The 19061-nt window shown below is 41.1% G+C and overlaps 1 protein-coding gene across 19 annotated transcripts in view; it reads right to left on the bottom strand.

Annotated features, from left to right (window-relative positions):
- Nucleotides 1–14614, bottom strand: part of LOC119745933 (neogenin-like) — a 54794-nt gene extending 40180 nt beyond the window's left edge. For all 19 annotated transcript variants that reach the window (XM_038222617.1, XM_038222623.1, XM_038222629.1 and 16 more), the window contains exons 1-6: nt 14311–14614; nt 7634–7733; nt 7070–7263; nt 6395–6530; nt 5339–5496; nt 3689–3961 (exon numbers count right to left, since the gene is read on the bottom strand). In XM_038222617.1, coding sequence (XP_038078545.1) covers nt 3689–3961; nt 5339–5496; nt 6395–6530; nt 7070–7263; nt 7634–7733; nt 14311–14593 — 1144 coding nt within the window. In that variant the 5' untranslated portion in view covers nt 14594–14614. The remainder of the gene's footprint in view (nt 1–3688; nt 3962–5338; nt 5497–6394; nt 6531–7069; nt 7264–7633; nt 7734–14310) is intronic.
- Between the last annotated feature and the right edge of the window lie 4447 nt (nt 14615–19061).

The following is a 19061-nucleotide window of genomic DNA, read 5'->3' as shown; positions in this document are numbered from 1 at the left end:
TCACGAAAATATGTATAGAATTTGCAACTACACTGAAGAGCACAGGTTTTTTTTGCCGATCATCTTGAATTACATAATATATATAAAATTTGATAGATACATGTACATAATTTAAATAATCCACAGGAGTTTTTAAATGCCTGTAGTTTTCAGCTAACAATAACAAAAACAACATAAAAGGAACATAATTGTCCATGTACCCGGTATCATCATCGTGTACTACTAGCATCATTGATTTAATTTCGAATTGAATTCTAGATGTACGTGTACGTGTATTCTGAACTGTGGAGCAAGAGGAAACAACATTGCATCCAAATGAGGCAGTTGACAGCGTCCTTTATTAAATAACACATTCAAATGTGCCCCCAAAACGTGTTCCGTCACACATTTACTTCAAAACAGTATCTGCCGACTAGTGTGGGTGGCAATGTATTTTTTTTTAAAATTATTGTGGATGGTATTCATTTCTTTAACGCCACACAAATTTTTCCAGGCACAACTGCCGCGAATTCTGCAGATTAGCATCTGCTCGAAATGTCAAAATTTACATTTGGCAATCATCGTCTTTAAACCTTCAACTACAACAACCCCCCCCTTCTGAAATTCCCGGGACGGTTGTGGGAATAGATGCAATATGTATTTACTCCATGGACGAGTGTCCGAGTCCGTTGCCTTTTGCTGAGGGTGCGTGTCATTTCAGACAAGTCGCTGAAATGCCACTGACAGAGGGACAAACAACGTGTCCAACGGGGCTCGAGGCAGTCCGGTCTTTCCTAGGGATTGAAAGGCATGTCAAGCTGGATGTTAAAAAAAAAAGAATGGCAGCAAAAAGAAGGTCTGCCTGTACCAAAGGTTGAAGGACCGATTTTGAGAGCTGAATATTATACTCTTGACGACTGCGTACGTGTACAAGGGTGTGTTTATTGAGAAAGAGTAAGACAGACAAGGAGGGTAATAGCTAAATATGAGTTCTGATGACCTAGGGCTGGTTTCATGGCGATTCTAAGCACAGCACTTTGCTTTCTTGCTCAGCAGAGAAGATAATTGCTTAGCAAGAGCAGGTTACCGACCAAAGTGTCATGCAACATGCACTGTATAACATGTGGCTGGTTCTCAACTGGTTTTCGCTAAGCGTGAACATTTGCTTAACGACTATTTTGTGCTATTAAAAGCAGCTCCGCCAAATTGGGCTCATCATGAACCTGAACCCAAATACTTCTTTAGTCCATAAAGCAATGGCTATTTCTTCTCTGGGAATCGTTGACATAAAACCAGGTTTTTTTGGAGGTTGATGAAATTCTGTTTGACTCAGCAAACTTCAAATTTCGGTGAAGTAAAATTCTGTCTCACTCCCCAGTAGGGTAACTGATACAAAACAAAACTCGTGATCTCAGAATTTTTCACGAATGCCCCAAAAAATACATGTACCGGTACATTTCGCAGCTGCAGTTATCAAAAAGCAATGCACGAACTTGCCAGAAGATGACTCAAGTTATCAATAAAGATCAGCATGTCTTCCTGCACATCTAATGTATCCACTGTACACTTAATGTCTGATTCTGTGTTCCGAGATCTAAGAGATTTAATCATGAAAATGCAATGAGGCGACCTTTTAAAAGAAATGGCTTTTCGGTTCGGATTTTTTTAATTTCATCTCTGCGCTCAGGGGCAGTTGGGTCAGTCTTCTTGGAGCAATAACAATTTTAAAAGTTTGCATTTGATTAATTACTGTCAGTTGTGCCCGAGGGGAAAAAAAGCCAACCTGCAGAAAGTTGCAATCATGGAAATCGATTTGCATGCAAGTCAAGTTCACTGGCCTCAAGACAGGCACGAATTAAAAGTCTGCTGCTGTAGTTTGAAAAAATGTTACAAATTGGAAAATTGATCCTTCTGGGGGAAAAAAAGACAAATACTGTGGCAAATGGAATGGATAGTTACAGATGTTTTAGATTTTTGTTAATTTGAAGACACCATACATGTCACAGAAAGATTACTTGAAAAAAAGTCACGTATTTGGCTGTTTTCAAGACCTTAATATCAAGTCGACGTGACTGGTGAAGTGAAAAAATAGAAGTCTAATTGTGTTAAGTAAGGTAATGTAGGTGTACCTTCATAGACATGTAAACTGACATTTTCCCCCCTCCAAAAAAAAAAAAATTCATGAAACAAATCCAGCGGAAAAATAGATATTGTTTACTTCCAATAACAAGGAGAACTCAGCCTGAAAAATATAACTCGCAGGTCTGCAAAGATTTTAAGTCATTAGTGTGAAAGCTGCAGGAAGATTGGAAAACAACTGCCCTGCTGAGCTCGTCCATGTTTTCCTTTTTATAGCGTATCTCTCTTTGATTGACACCCAAGGGCTTTCAAGACGCGGAAAGTGCATTTAATGCGCTGCGCTCGATCCCGATAGAATTTCTCCTCTTTTATTGCTGCTGGCTCTCTCTCTCCCCGCCGCTCATAAATTGAGTGATAACGTTTCCATGGCGACGGGATAACCGATGTCGCAGGGAATAGATTAAAAGATCTTCTGCTGTCATTTTTTTTAGCAATGGATGATGGAGTTTATGAGTCCGGGATGAATCCGAGCTGCGAGTCTGATATGGGTATTAAGAATTACTTTCGAGTAATTTACGGCTTGCGAAGGTCCGTGACGATACCGTACATGTACATGCCACAAGCTTGCCACAAAACACCATACTGAAGAATTACAGACAAGTGATTCAAATGATACTCATGCAATAGACGATTCTTAAGAATCACTTTACGTAAATAGCCTAAGAAGTCAAAACAAAAATGGCACAAAATGTTGAAATTAACAAATTAAGGATCACTGACAACATCAAAATCAGCTCGTAATGAGTGGGGAATGGGGCAGGTCAACTGTTCACACAAGGGTTCATGGGTTCATGGGTGTACTGCATAATCTCGTCCATAAATATTATATTCTTGGGTGTAAAATTTAGCAAATTTTGTTGACTTTTATTTGATCACGTCTACCAGAGATTTTGGGAATGAAACCCAGAACAGAATTCCTGAATGAAATATCCTTGTTCATTTGTGGCTGCACTGAGAATTACTAAATAAAGCTTCTGTCAACTAGAAATGAATACTGATATCATTAAAATTTCTATCATTACTAGTTTTTTGGATATTTCATAATTATGTTAGTACATGTATGTTGTAAGTCCTGTGTCACTGGCACGTCACGTCAATACACGTCAATGGGGAGTCAGGTTGGCGTAGCTGCACTTTCCTCGCCTTCCACCGTTGTGACCCGGGCTCGAATCGCGCCTGAGCCAATGTGTGGATTGGGTTTTCAGTCCCTACCTGATTTTGTGGGTTTCCCCTAGAATATTCTTCTGGGGTTTTCCTCCCACTTCTAACACTGTAATTTCTTCTCATTGTCTTCTCTCTACAGGTTTCTTCAGGCTTGCGAGCTACAGTGCCTAGGGCGCTTTTGAGGAATCCCTGGTTTCAGTACCAGAAATTAAAAAAATAATAATAATAATAATAATGCAGAGTTGTAATTAGGTCGATATTGAGTCACAAAAGTCGGAGCAGAAGTAAAAAGGATAAATTGCAACAAAGGAAAGTCGTTGTCGTAGATTGTTTGAAGAGCTCTTTACTAGACTTGTATTCAGGAAAAATATTAACTGTCCTGGAAAAAAAAGGTTAGATTTCATACCCTCTCTCAATACAATCAGCTCAGCAGACGCCTGGATGTTTTCCAACCGGTTGTCAGCGACGCACTGATATATCCCAGCATCCTCTTGGATGACCTGGTCAATAGTCAGGCTCCCGGCACTGACCAGGTACACATCGCCGGGCTCCAGCTCCTCGCCTTCCTTGGACCAAGTGGTGGTAGGACCCGGGATGCCATACGCGTTGCAGTTGAGAGTCACCGAGGACCCGACGTTGGTGTAGGTGTTCTGCGGGCGGATGTTGAACTTCAAGGGAACTGGCCGGATTAAGAACAAAAAGTTTTGATCTGTGAATCTGATTCACTGAATATGTAGGGCCGTGTCCGAAAGTTGTGGCTGCGGCTGCAAAGAACACGTTCGCCTATGGAAGCCACTGGCTTGAGGCTGCAGCCAATTCTCATAGACGTGTGTGTTACTCCCAGCCGCAGCCAGTTGATTCGGACACGGCCTAAGAACACGTTCGCCTATGGAAGCCACTGGCTTGAGGCTGCAGCCAATTCTCATAGACGTGTGTGTTACTCCCAGCCGCAGCCAGTTGATTCGGACACGGCCTAAGACAAACAATTTAAAAAATCCTAAAAGAAATCTTGGTGTGGTGCCCAGACTACTTGTACCTCAAATACTTTATCTTTCAACTGTGTCTCTTGGCACCATACCTAAACTTCTCCACAGACATGAACCTGTACAACAGGGCCAAATTAAAAAAACGAAATTCTTCAAAAAGCAAATAAGAAGAACTTACGAAAGCAGCACTCAGACTTTAATCCCGTCTATTTCAACAAAAATCTTCGATTCAATGTCTGAATGACACTTTTCCAATGACCTTGTCTTGTGGGAATATCAATGACTAAAAGAGATAATTGAATTTGAAGTGCTTCACAGGATTGTACAGGTTCCTGACACAGGAACGATTGCGAGTTGAGATGTGAGGATTCCTACACAAATAAACACTTTGATTCGTATCTATTCAGCCTGACAGACACTCAAAATCATTGGGTATAGAGTCCCCATGCAAACTCACAAAAATGAAAACACTTCAGAAGCTTGGTATACGCCGTGTTCATCCTTCCTAGAGTGAAGCTCTCGTACTTCTAGACACAAGTTTTCAACAACATATTTTTTTGTCTCCAAAGGTCAAATTTTGTCAATGGGCAAGACCAACTTACATTAAGCCTTTTGACGTGTGCGTCGTGTCAACGCTTGCACAAACCATTTCACGGATTCGCCGAATTACAAACCAACTACTTATGAAAATATTCAAAAATGCGTCACTTACGCATCTTTGAAAATGGCCTTCTTTTATTGTTTTCTTAAAAATGACAGCATGCCAGAAAGAATAATTTCACAGGACAGCATGCCAGAAAGAATAATTTCACAGGGAGTTTCGTGCCGTTGCTATCTTTTAACCAAGTATGCATTTCAACAATAGTTTTGTTGGTTACTTTTCGGATAGCTGCAAATGATCTACTCTACCTTTAAAATGGCCATTTTGAGTCTGTGTTCAGACTAGACCAAAAACTTCCGTTTAAAGGAAAATCTATCTATACTCAGTGACCAAGTCAGTCATTCAGTCTCTCAGTCAGTCAGAGGACCAAACGCTGGCTTCTCAGGTCCAGCAAAAACTTTGTATTTACCTAATGCGGTAACCTTGACGATGCGATCCAGGGCGGTGCCATCAGCGATAGACGTGGCCAAGACGCGGTAGAGCCCAGTGTCAATCTCTCCGAGTTGCTTGATTCGGAGACTCCCCTGGCCGAGCAGGGCATAGTGATCCTCTGTACCGGATCCCACGCTGTGATGAGGGATGAGGACAAGGGAGGAGGATAAGTTTATCAGATACAGGGTGAAAGTGAAGAGAGATGAGATATGTGGCGATGAAAAGCAAGGCCGCGTAATTACGCCATAAGGAGCCCCTTTTTGCAGAACATCAAAAGCGTTCACTTCGGAGTGCAGTGGCCGACATTCTTGTTCCACGCACCCAACCCGTCCTCTTTAGAATGAAATACTAGACATCTTTCAACAACGTATCGTAATTTTCTTCATTCGAGTCACGAGTCTGCACACTAGTCAATCAATGTAGCCCTTCCCTGTAGCTTTTTAGAACGAATGACTTTAGGACAGTTGCCTCCGTTGACAGAGCCAACAGCACACTATAGGAACAGCATTTTTGTAATAATCATGTACACAGCTAAATGATAAAAACCAAGATAATCTGGATATTTCTGCGATCATTGATTTGCCTGTGATACAATCAATTAGTTGCATTACTTCAGATGCAAGACAGCAATCCACTGTGTGAAACCAATTGATAAATTCTGTTGTTAATCTCAAAAGCCACACAGTTCACGGTTTTGGAGATTTTGTTAGTAGGCAATGTGAGCATTTTTGTACACATTATTTTTTTTTTTTAACTTTAACCACTCAAAAGCCGCTTCGCATTGGACTTAATTTTGCAAACAGTTACAGCAAGTGATTGTCAACATTCCGTTGCGGTTATTCTACTGTGCGTCTACACTTGGATTAATTTCGGCCCGCGGAAAGTCATTCATTATTAAGTCAAACTAGCAATGTAATTCTAATGCAAGTCGGTTACCAGCTGATCGGCATGACGTTACACGAGACATGGTTTGCATGGTGAAAGAAATCAAATGGAGATAAGAATCGGAGCAGAAGACTTTGGCAGGACTCACATGAATATCTCAGCGCCGTCTTTGAACCAAGTGAAGGTGGCCGGTGAGTCGGTGGCAGCTTCCAAGACGACGGTCTGGCCAACAGGTGCTTCCGTCTCCTGAGGAGCCTTGATGAACTGAAAGGAGGGATTCGTTCCTATGGAAACAAACAAGAGTCAATTTGTCTTACTTTGTTATACATAGAGAATGCTACAATCTCATCGAACCAGCTACATATTGCACATCACTTCCCTTCATTACAAAGTGTGGTGAAATTTATTTATCATATAAATCTGCTTTTTGCAGTGTAAGTAAAAATAAAAATGTTAATATGTGATTCTCCTTCCCCTGAAGGTCATTCATAGACTAATTTTTTTTTTACATTTTATGTTTTGCATGTTAAAAAGTACTTAAAATTCCTTTTAAAAAATCATAACATATACTGACTTTTTAATTTTAACTCATCACCTGTACTCTATTGTATTCCACAGTATTTATTCACCGATGAATCCAAAAAATAATAGCACTCCTTTTCTTGAATTTCCTGAGAGTATGGACATCAATCTGATTATTTGTGTCAAATTTCACTTTTGTGAAACCCCCTTACTAGTCAGAAGTTTAAGGTTTTGAAAGGTAAAACATTTCTGCCACTCCTCCAAAAGGAACAGATTTTAAAGTCAATGACCACCAGTTTACCTGGGTTTACAGTCAGGACAGCATTAGGGCTCTGGACCGGTGAAGTGACCATAGGATTAGTTGCTCGGCATCGGTAGGTTCCTGCGTCCGTTGACCTCACTTCTCTAATCTCCAACCCACCGCTGGGCATCAGGGTGTATCGGGCCGAGATCCGTTCCTCTGTCAGGTCTAGCACTTGGGCATTTTTGGACCAACTGTCGATAAGAGGAGGAAGTTATGCACTTTCAAAACCAGTTCAATTTGTGATCTATTTGTCATGCAACAATTTTATAATAATGTACGTCTCATCAACTTAAGGATTCAGCTGGATTTTCCTCACCTGCCAACCTGTGATCAAAGCGATAATCCCGCCCAGAATTTTTCCACACGCCTGTGATTTTCAAATCAGGACTGATTTCTGGTTCTGGCACGATACTCTTTGAGTCAAATATGGGGTTTTTCTGCAACCTCTAAAAGCGAATATTCCTCTTTTTGGAGATCCAAACTACCATGGGGGATTTTTTTGGGAGGGGCTTGGAGAAATTTTAGTTTCATGAAAAGTACCATGCAAAAGATGCAACTTGCCTTATTTCTGGTGCTGGGACTGAGTTGAAACTACATTCAAAATACACGGTATCCCCATCAAATGCTGTTGTGCTTGACGGGCCATCTTGGAGAACCAATTCTAGGACAAAGAAGAAACAAAAGGCTGAATTAACTTTTAGCATACTTTGCGAAAGAAATCAGGTGTTTAAAGGTATGTGTTTAGGGTTTCAAATCAGTGGTGTAGACAGGACATTTTTATAATAATGATGTGGTGCTTATATAGCGCTTTATACCAAAGGTCTCAAAGCTCTTCATAATTATTACCCCGGTTCATCAGGCCATGAGAACAGTTTTTGCAGCAGCTCGCGATCAGCCCATTCTGGTCTCTACCTGCACAGGTACCCATTTATACTCATGGGTGGAGAGAGGCAATTGTAGTAAAGTGTCTTGCCCAAGAACACAAGCACCATGTTCATCGTCAGGGTTCGAACCAAAGTACCACGGCATGTGAATCGAACACTGGGGAAACAGCACCCTAGTGGGTATTTTCTCTGCTACTCTCGGGAAAGTGCAAAGCCGTTAAGGGTGAAAATAAAATAGCAACATGACAACTAAACTAGTCACAAACTTCCCGTTACATTGGGGTCCAAAAAGGAAATAATTTCACTGGTTCCCCGCTATACCATCCAATGCACACGTTAACACAAGTGAGCATATGGTACGTTCCATGACAAATGTATCCTTCATGCTTGGACAGTTGCAATCCAGGGGGACAAAGACTTGTACCTTCAAAAAAAGAAGGTGAAGGGATTACGGTGTTTGCAAAGCCAACATTCCGTTCCGCTTTCCGGAATTCCGTAAACAGCCATCGAGTGCTTACAATTGGGGTTAATCCTGGCCCCAACGGTGGGCTTACGGACAGAATCAAATGCCAATGGGTTGCATAGATGCTACTGCTATAGGGATAGGGGGATTAACACTGCGTGATGACCAGTGAATGGGGCAACGTATGAACTAGCAGAAGGGCCCTTGAGGCAAACAGGGATTCAGTCAACTTTAAATACTGAAAATAACAAGCGCCTGTATTCATCATAATGCTACATGAAAGCCCTATGGGTACAAATACGTGGAGTTCTATACATGTACAGTATATGCCATTCCTGAGTTACAATACTTGACTCCCTTTAAATGGGGTAAGGGCACGGTATGGCGAGGTGACATCAAGTTAGAGTGGGTGGGACAATTTATGTTCCTGTAAAAGGTTTTAAATTGGAATAATTTGAAATGCCAGTTACAAAAGTTAGATTTCTCGGATGAAGAAAGAAAACGTCGCGTGTTGCAGATTTCGACCATTTGCCACTGCAGTGTGAACGCGGACTGCGTAAGGTTCCCACATGCTGTCACAAATATCTACGGTCTTAGTCTGCGCGTCCCTCGGACCACAAACATAAACTACACGATTGTTTCTTCCGCAGAGGGGGTGTACATTGACTAGAAACGCTAAAAAAAAAAAATCTTGTGAAAATAAAAAATAGACAGACTTTTGACAACACCACAAAAATAACCATTGATAAGATATGGACAATGAGACAGCCATACCTTTGCATACAAGGCAAACAAAAGACGCATACAATATTATGAATGTGTCAAGGACGGATATTTCTGCTATGGTGATCCCCTTGTTATATCCATGTGGAGAACCCTCTGTATAAATTAACTGGACCGTACACTGGCCAGCCGCAAGGAATATAAAAAAATAAGAGAAAGAACTTCATAGTTCAGCAACAGCCTGGTATGAATGGAGCAGAGAAATGTTTTTCTTTCAAAGTGGTTTCGTTTCTTTAGAAACGCACCCTCTTTTTTCTTTCATACTTGGAACCTGCGGCTCACCGAACCTGCGGCTCCCCGTCATCAGCTGTCTGGTGTAAAATTCAACACCTCTGTTGCCAAGTTGTTGTCGAGGGCGCTGGAAAACACCCAGGAATTTCGAAGTTGGTTTGGATCTCTTTGAGAGTGCGCTACACAATCATTAAATATGTGAAGAGTTTGTTTCCGAAAAAGTAGCACATGATATATCCATTTGAAAAAGGTGAAAAGTTTGCACTGTTATGAAACTTTAAAGAACAAAACGGTATATACGGTAACAGCTGTTTTTAAACTTCGTTTTTTGCCTGATTGTATTCTTAAGTTGCGTCTAAGTATATAACAGCCGACGAAATTGCTTTTGGACAGCCAGGAGACAGCAGGATTCTAAAAGGGAACAAAATGGCGTGTATCACGTTTTGGGAATAGACTCTGCATACTTTGCTCATAGTGTTTATGTAAATTTCAGAGATAAGCAAGAGATTTTTTGGCTTGTCTGCATGCTAACATGTACCCTCTAACTGAAAAATCTGTTCTTACATGCTTAGTGCAGGCTATCTTACTATGTTAGCATGAGACGGTGATCGTAAGCACAGAATTCCGTGGTCAGCACAACCATGAAATTAGGCCATGTTTGTTTTCTTGCACTTCAATTCAATGTCAAGGCATCAAGTCTGCCTAACCACCCTATCATTACTGTCCAGCTGAGGCAACCACTGTGAGAGACCGTCTTGTTTATCAGCACCTACTCACGCCACACGCGCTGCCACCGCGACGGAAACGGCGCTCGGGCAACGGGTCTTTATCCTCGCTTTATTGCATTCTTGCTTGTTGAACTGGACGAGGCCGACATTTTAAGTTCGCACCTCTTAAGCTCGTAGTCTGGGCACGCTTTTTCTCAAACGCTTCCCGGAATGCGGGAAGTGTTTTGGCTTTCAAGGGATAGGCGGGCTGGCTATGCCTTGGACGGTGCCCTTTAGCTTGAGTGAGTGGACACTGAAACAACAAGAAATTTGCACCGGGAAAAACAGACAAATAACTGCTGTGTGTACTTTGCGTTGCTAATTTTATGTGGGAATTGTCTAATGTGACAATGAAAATTAAATTTTTTTCAGAAATTTTCTGTATTTTTAAAATTATTGCTGTTACTCTAGGGTGATTACTTCCATATTCAGCAATTTAAATATGCTTTAAATATGATTTAAATGTTTTTTTTCCCCTTCGTTTCAAATTATATAATTTAGGAAGATTTCTTGACAGAAGTGGAACATGAACAATTCTGACACAATTCTTTTTTAGATCTAATGAAGGTGCATGAATGAGAACAGCTTGATTATGAGACTTGTAACAAATATCTCTCTCTTTTGGGAAGATTTTTGAGTGCTCGATTTACGAGAATGAGACAAAATTGTGGGGAAAAAAATGTTGTTCCCCTCCTTTGGCGTGCACTCAATTTCTGTGTGACAGCAATTAAAGTCATCCTGTCATTAATATCATTCAATTTTAGATGGCGCGCATCAGCGACAACAAAATCTGATGCACGGCAAACAGATTTCGCAAGCTATGAATAATGCATCACCAAGGAAACTACGAGAACCCCCGGTGATATTGGGGGGGGGGGGAACAATATATGATAAAAAAATTCCATCGTAGCTACGGGCTTGGCTAGCTGGTCAGTTGTCTATTAGATCACGCGCGAATGGTAAATTGCCTGACGGAGATTAATCTTTTCTGGACAGGGAACGGGAGTTGAAGCGTAGAGGTATCTTCTCATTGTTTCTGTTGAGGGGACAAGGCTTGGAGCTGTCTGGTTAGCAATACACCTGCTTGTCTTTATTTCTTTCCCCCTCGGAAATTTTGAGAGGTCGTTTCAATAACTTGATAACTGTAAGAGGAAAGAAAAACAATCCAATTTGCGCGTGATGCCTTCACCGTGAACAACTTAACACTTACTTACGGCTCTACTGTATGTATTTGGATGCCTTGAATCTTCTTTTTTTTTCAAATGTGAATATGAAGATTTTTTAAGACGGTGACTAATGACAAAGATTGACACGGACATCTGATGCTCGTTGAGATACAACGAGATGAAATAAATGAATTAAAATGTACCTCGCGTTTCTTACAGGATCGTTAATGCTTCATTCGTAGTAGTTCAACATGTACACCCTTATATTTCATTGATACGGACAAGCCCATTTGGCCACGAGAGAGTAACAGAAGGGGGGGGGGGGAGATCTCATAAATTGTTTACTTTTTATTTACTATTCAAACATGTTAACTAATCAAAAAAGAGTTCAAATCACTCGTTCGTTCATGAAACAAACTAAGCATCAACGGCTTCCAGCTAAGCAGAGAGTTTGTTTTCACCGACTCAAGCCAGTGGAATCTTGCAACAGATGGGGACAGATTGTTCCAATATTGACACAAGTCGTTTGAGGAAAACTTTCAAAGACTGGCAAACAGCGACGAATGTTTTAACCAGGTCAATGCAAAGGGCAGTCCATGGGGGGGGGGGAATTGAAGGAATATAACCATCAAAAAAAGAAAGAAAGGAAAGAAACGGTTCCGTTTGCTTCTCGGCTTCAAACGATGGTCAATATTTCCCCTCCTCTTTGGCTGAATTCTCAAGAGGGATCCTTCGTTTTATTTTTACGATCAACAGCCGCGTGTGTGACGCTTTGACGACGGGAAAATATGAACAAGAACTTATCCGAGTTCCGGCTCGGCAAACGATTCGAAGGGACGTTTTCTGTCGCAGAGCCTCACTTCAAATTTGCAGTAGGTAGCCGACTGTATCGGGTGGCGCTGTGTCCCAGACATCCTGTCTGAAGACGAGCCTTTTGTTTAATGAGTCATTTTCGTTGACTATCTCTGTACCCTTCTCTCCATTTGATGACCCCATTGGTAATGAAGAGAGACTTTGAAATAGATGGAACACGAGCCGAGTGGTTTATAGGAGTACTTTCCTTGATGAGAAAATGGGAACCGCATTACTTCGTAAAAGGGCACTCTGCCACGATCATTTGTTCTTAGTGGAAACTGAAAAATGTGCACAGATATACGCATATATTCGCACTATTTGAAGGAATCTCACCTTGAACTGTGTCAGCGTCATCCTACATGTAAATGTTTTGGATTCACGTACATACAATGTACATGTACTGTTCATGTGAATTTGTTTAACTTACAATGGCAAATGACGTGTGAAGATTTTTTGGAGTAGTTGCATATGAGAAGAAAACAGAAACCTCTTTTTGGCAGAAGAGGATTGTACATATGGTATAACTAGCATGACAATTTCACAGAAACTTGGAAAATTTTGAGCCAACATTTACTTATTGTGTGAAGGGTAAGTGTGTATGCCAACTTTTAATTATAACAACAATTTTCATTCCATAGACATTTGACAAAAATTTAGCAATTTACAAGAAACGCATCCAATATTGTTTTTCTTCAGAACTGAATATTCTAGACCAATTTTCACCCAAAAAATCTCACAGGTGTTGTTATTCAATTTGTATCAAATACTCATAGAAAGCTGCTCATCCACACACACAAACAAGAAATTCCACTTCTTAATTAGAAATTCAAGACCTCTATCAAAAACCTGCCAGGGGACTTCAATTTCAGGCAATCCGTACACATCAATGAAATCCTTGCCGGCATGTCTTGTCTTGCCAAGATACTAGCGTGTTTGTTTTTCCCTAACCAGCCAAAACTGACATGACACCCAATAAGATATATTAAAAGAAGGCATCTCAAATAACAGTCCTTTTTTTTCTCATTCATTTCTCTTTCCCTCTCAGCGATCTGAGTAGCTAACGCATTCAGCTGTGTGCCGCAACGAGGCCGGCTCCAAAATGTCATATATATTAAAATGTTTGGCAGGGTTCTCGTTTTCAGTTCTCCTCCTCGGAGAATCCCTCCGGATCCGGTTACGTCGGCTGAAGCTTTCGAGTCCGCGCAATTTAGAGAACCGTGGGGCACAAGGTGTGCAAGAAGAAAGAGAAAAACAAGAACCGGCTGACAGAATCACTCCGGGAAATCACTCAGAAGCATCGTGTCTTCTGACGGATACTATCTTTTTTTAAGGGGCTAGGTCACTTGGCACAAACTACTTTGATGTGGCATCAGGCTACCCGAGATGGTTACGTTCTTCCGGATAATAACAGAGTACGTTTTTGTAGATGGCTTCACCTCGAGCAAAGAGACTTGCTCGACCCTTAATGCTTCTTTATTCTCCCTTAGTGACATACATGTACATGTACATGAACATGAAGTGCGAAAACAATTACAAAAAGTAACATTTAAGATGATGTTTCCAAGTGGGTTGTGACTTTGTATGTATACGTACAGTAAACCTGAAAGTTATAGGCACTTGAGATAAACGATTAGAAAGTAATTTAGGAGCACAGAAAGACAGTAATAAAGTGGAAACTTTATATTTCATTGACCCTAACTCCCTAGCATAAGTTACTAGGAACCATACCCATCCTGGCAAATTCCAACACCATATGGGAAACTGCACACACATATTTCTGACTTCGATTCTGAAGGTGTGCCAACCCAATGTAAAATACTGTCTGTTTAGGGGTACTATACCCATCCTGGCAGATTCCAACAAAACATGCCGTTGGGCTTTGATGGGTTGAGTTCTATTCGTAAGATGGAATTTTGCGTCGGGGTGATGTAAATCAAATTAGGTTTTGCCCTTCACTGACGGATTGAGTTCTGTTAATAATGATATACTGGCACATCTGTGACACTGCAGTTTATAAACTAAGGGAAGTATATGTAATGACTTTTTAAATAAATACATGTTGCTCACTACGTCCAGTTCTCATACTTACTTGCAACAGTAACAGTTCCTCGTCTGCTGATCAGATTTGTGTAAGTATCTCCGTCATCCATTTCTGCACTACACTGGTATGAGCCTTCGTCACCCAGGGACACCGGGGCAATGCGCAGCGCCCCATTGGACTGTAAAGTCCTGGTCGGGTCATTTGCCTGCACCGGACTACTGTCCTTGGTCCATCGGATGGTAGGCACTAGAAGGGAGTGAACTGAACAGTTGAGCGTCACTGAGGAACCCGGAACGGCGATAACGTTGGAGGGTTCAGAAATGAAGTACATTGGGTTGAATTCTGGTACATCTATTGGTGAGAAAACAAAGAAATACAAAAGATAAATTGGTAAATCTGAAAACTGGAAGGCATCAAAAGTTTTGGGAACCGTTAAAATCAGAGATGGGTAGGCTGTTGAAGATGAAAACTGGAGAACATAAAAAGTTGGAGGCAGGGTCGAGAGTATTTACCTTAACCCCCGTTTTCCTTCCCGTTTGACACAATGCTTTCAAAGCACCATAATGCAGCAATGTGTCAGAGTCTCTTTTGAACACAGTAATGTAATGGGCTCCGTGCACAAGTACGCCCTCTATGGTAAGGAAGGGAGAGTTCGGGGAGACCACTGGGAGAGACATGTGAGCTCATTGCCGACGACGTCTGATGCTCATGAGAAAACTCTATATTTCTGTGCACATTCTGCATAAAATATGTTGTGCGTACTTCGCGCTACACACGCGTGAACCAGTACGCCCTCTCTTGTTCGCGCCCGGAGCCCATACATATTTCTTCTTTTTCCCTTCCATTGTCAAAAGTAAAAAGAAATATTACAACAAACCAAAAACTACCTCATAAATAACAATTTCTCTAAATTTCTCCGTGTTTAATTTCAGCCAGTAGTGGGGTGTCCCATATCAAAATACACACTGGATTTTTTTTGTATGTATACACAGTCATAAACTGAACAAAAATCTAATTTCGTTCAAACACAAGTACTACATGTAGTACCTTGAAGCATTTGCGCTGGATTTGTAAACACTTGCGTTATTTTAAACATAAGTACAGTGCCAGTGAATTAGTTTTACTGGGGCAGTGAACAATTTGCTCGCGTTGATGAATTTTTTGTTTACTACTTCCACGAGTGACTTCATCCACCCAGGTCGGTAAAGCTTTCATCACTTTGAGATGTTCAGCCAACGTTTTGAAGGAGTCTTATGCAAACAGTTGCGTTCAATATCAGCGTGGTGTTTACTCTTAACAGCATTGGCCAATACGAGAGTTGTATATCTCCAAAAATCATCTCTGAGTAGGAAGTGTGGATGGTTTGATGTGCAAATATAAAAAAAAAAAAAAAAAAGGAACAAGAAAAAAAAAATCATTGGATCGGAGATGGGACAGGGCAAAGTGTAAAAGCGTGCGGCATGGCACGACCATTAGTCGGCACGCCACAAAAGACGGCCGTTATAGATTAAGCGGGAATTTACTTTGCTTGGAATGCAGGGATGGCACAAGATCACTGCTTATCACAACATCAAAATCCAGGCTGTTGGAAACATCACGCGGGCAAACAAAGACGGCTCCACGGAAACTGCGCTCTCAGTTAGCGATTTATTTACGACCTAGTCATCTGTTGTTCATATATTATTGCATTAGGTAAACAGCTAAGGGGGGGGGGGGGTGGGGAGTGGGGAAAGAAAAAAATCTTGAAATGCTGGCTAAGTCTCATCAATTGAAGATGCCGGAGTGTTTAATGACTTTGCTTTATCAATTTGCAATGAGTACCATTTTTTAACTCAGAGTATCAGATACATACGGTACATGTAATGATTGTGTTCTCAATTTGCAAAAAAAAAATTTAAAATATAGTTATCAATAAAGAAGAGTGCAAAACCACACAAAAGGTACCAAAAAACGCGTGCATAACATTAATGTCAGAATTTCAAATTATGTCTACTCTCAGTAAATTTATGTAGTGTACGTAATTACAGCTTGCATAGTGTAACTCAGTTTTTTGTTGGGGGAACCCAATTTTTACCCAGAAATTATATTTTGTAGGACAGATCTGAACAAATTAATAAGGAGACTCAGATGGTTTAAGCCACATCTGCATATAGCGTGCCACATAAAAGTGGGCCATGTGTAGAGACCCCCCCCCCATTGTTACGCCACTGCCGTAACTTCATTTCCAAAATCTGTAACCTTCACATTGCGCATGTACATGTACACGCAGTTGCATTGTAAGGGCATTACTGCTTTCAGATACTTCAAATAAGAACACAGCTTAAGTGCCTTGCTCATTGTGTTCGTTCACTCGGGTACATGAATATAATGGCATGAAATCTAAACATGACAATTCAGGAAAACACATGAGCACTCCAACTCCAAATCATCCGTGAGTAACTCGAGGACATTGGTACAATGCCTCTCCCCCCCCCCCCCCTCATGCTCCTGCATGCGGTGGGGGATTAGGCCCGCCATCTGTCCTAATGGGAGGATTACAACAAGACGTCTTAGCGCGGGATGCAGATGGGAGGGTAGATGAGAGGAGGATTAGCAGGAAGGAGATGGTATCTCATCGGCCGGCTTAGAAGCATCTGAGCTGAAGAACGGATTACAGTCATCGGAGCGAGGAGAGAAAACAAACAAAAAATCAATCATGCAGGACAGGACGTGACTTTGCGATGCCCAAAAGTAATTGAATAGAAGAAGAATTATACATGTATTTACTCGTGCAGCCTGTCTCAGAATTTGACGTTTACAAAACATGATGCTTGTGTGACGAAATGGTACTTTCTTTGTAACAAAGCTCATGATGATGTTTTACCAGATGTGAAAAGGTCTTCTTTTTTCACTCATTATCCTTGAATACTAATACCTCCTCAGTGCACACAGGGATTTTGACAAACTAACCCTTTTGGAAAATGCCTGCAGTGACTGCAAACTACATTTAATGTAGGACTGCTCTCAAGTTACAAAACAGAGTTAACGAACAGACGCTGTCTTTCATTGAGACTGCAGCATTGTGCGACTGTGCCAAGATTCTAATATGGTGATGAAAGAACAATTTTACTGATCAATAGACACAAAGAGCAATTTACGAGGGACATTTTCAAACTCTCGATGTGTTTTTGTATGGTTGTCCTAATGAGCAGCCTCACAAAATGGCGACCCATCGTTTCCGCATCACACCCTGACCTTGACGGAATAATTAACGACAATCACATCTGCCAGGCTTCCGCTAACGAACGCTGACTAATTCAATTAAATCAATCTGAATCACCGCCCATGAATATTAATGGCGGGGTCTATTAATGCTTAATGCCGGCCGCTGTCAGATCTCGGCACCATTTCATTAAAATTAATCGGAGGCATCAAGTGATCATTATGAGGGGCGGCTTGGATTTCACTCAGACAGCTGCGCTTGGATTCAAGTGGTATAATTGGGTCGTGTACTTTTACAATGGATGGTTGAGAGACGACACAAATTGAGTTTGGAGGACCAATGTGATAGCTGAACACGAGTCAATATTTGAACATTTGTCACATTAGACAGTTCCAGACAGGCTGTTACATTTAAGACACCTCCCCCCTCCCCCCATCCTTTTGGGTCCCCTCCCTCCCTCCCTGCCCTAATAGGGTACACAATATGAAGACAGGCACAATGTCCAGGAGAAAGGCAAATTAACAGAATTCCTTATTTTGAGATCATTCTTAACCAGTTCGCGCCGGATGACGTCTATACCGGTACAGGCAAAGGTTTTGCAGTATTCAGAACGGATGATGAATACACACGCAATGAGTGAGGCCGGAAATATCAGGGTGTGCTACCTGCAGATGACGGCCTGAACCCGTCTGGCATCGAAGTTCGTGAAAAACAATCCCGCACCTGGGTCCGGTCAATGTCAAAATAATCCCAGCGCAAACTGGTTAATTTAAAAGATACATATTATGTACATAATGTAAACACATACATGTGATGGTCTAAACTACATGTACATGTTAACCAATCAGATTTTAAATTGACCTTTCTTTCACAACGTTAAGAGTAGTCTGGTGCTACTGCTAGTGTGTCCACAAATGTCAGAGTATAGGCCATTAAACCTCAATCACCCAAGGATATACTAGTCTGTATGTACAGCCACTTGACCATTTGGCCTCTGCCAAATGTTGTGTGATACTTTGTACACTTTACAAATTTGATTGTTTTTCGCCCAACAGCTCCGCCCCTTCACACGTGTAAGGCTAATAGATAAAGCTTGACAGATACCGTACATGTAGTATATTTGCACACTGATAGTGTTTATGAAATTATCTCCTTTGCATACAGATTCGGGTATTGATGGCATGCTGTGTTTGCAAACAAGTTGCAAAAACATTACAGCTATACATGTGCATGAGTTACTATACAGATAGCTCAAGTTACGTGCTCATGAACACTACATGTACATGCAACGCTTTATATAAAAAAGGTATGATATCCTGACACAATGGAGCAAATTGTGTATTCAGGGTCCTTCTCAAATGCTATGAAGTTACATCCCACGCTATGAATTAAAATTATTTTTAGTAATTATAACAATTTGTGAAAAATACCGGTAAAAGATGTTTATGAAAACAATTTTCATAATTTGACCACTAAAACACAGCGCTCCTCCTGATTAGACTTACTGCCCGCTTTCAGAAGAAAAAGAAATGTATGCATTTATTTCATTAAAAAAAATTGATTCTCTCAGTATCACTTTCTTTCCGGCTTCTGGGAC

The sequence above is a fragment of the Patiria miniata genome, unplaced genomic scaffold, assembly GCF_015706575.1.
Source record: "Patiria miniata isolate m_02_andy unplaced genomic scaffold, ASM1570657v1 HiC_scaffold_7, whole genome shotgun sequence".
Classification (NCBI taxonomy): Eukaryota; Metazoa; Echinodermata; class Asteroidea; order Valvatida; family Asterinidae; genus Patiria; species Patiria miniata.
The sequence above is the reverse complement of the archived record's forward strand: the minus strand, read 5'-3'. Positions and strand labels throughout refer to the sequence as shown.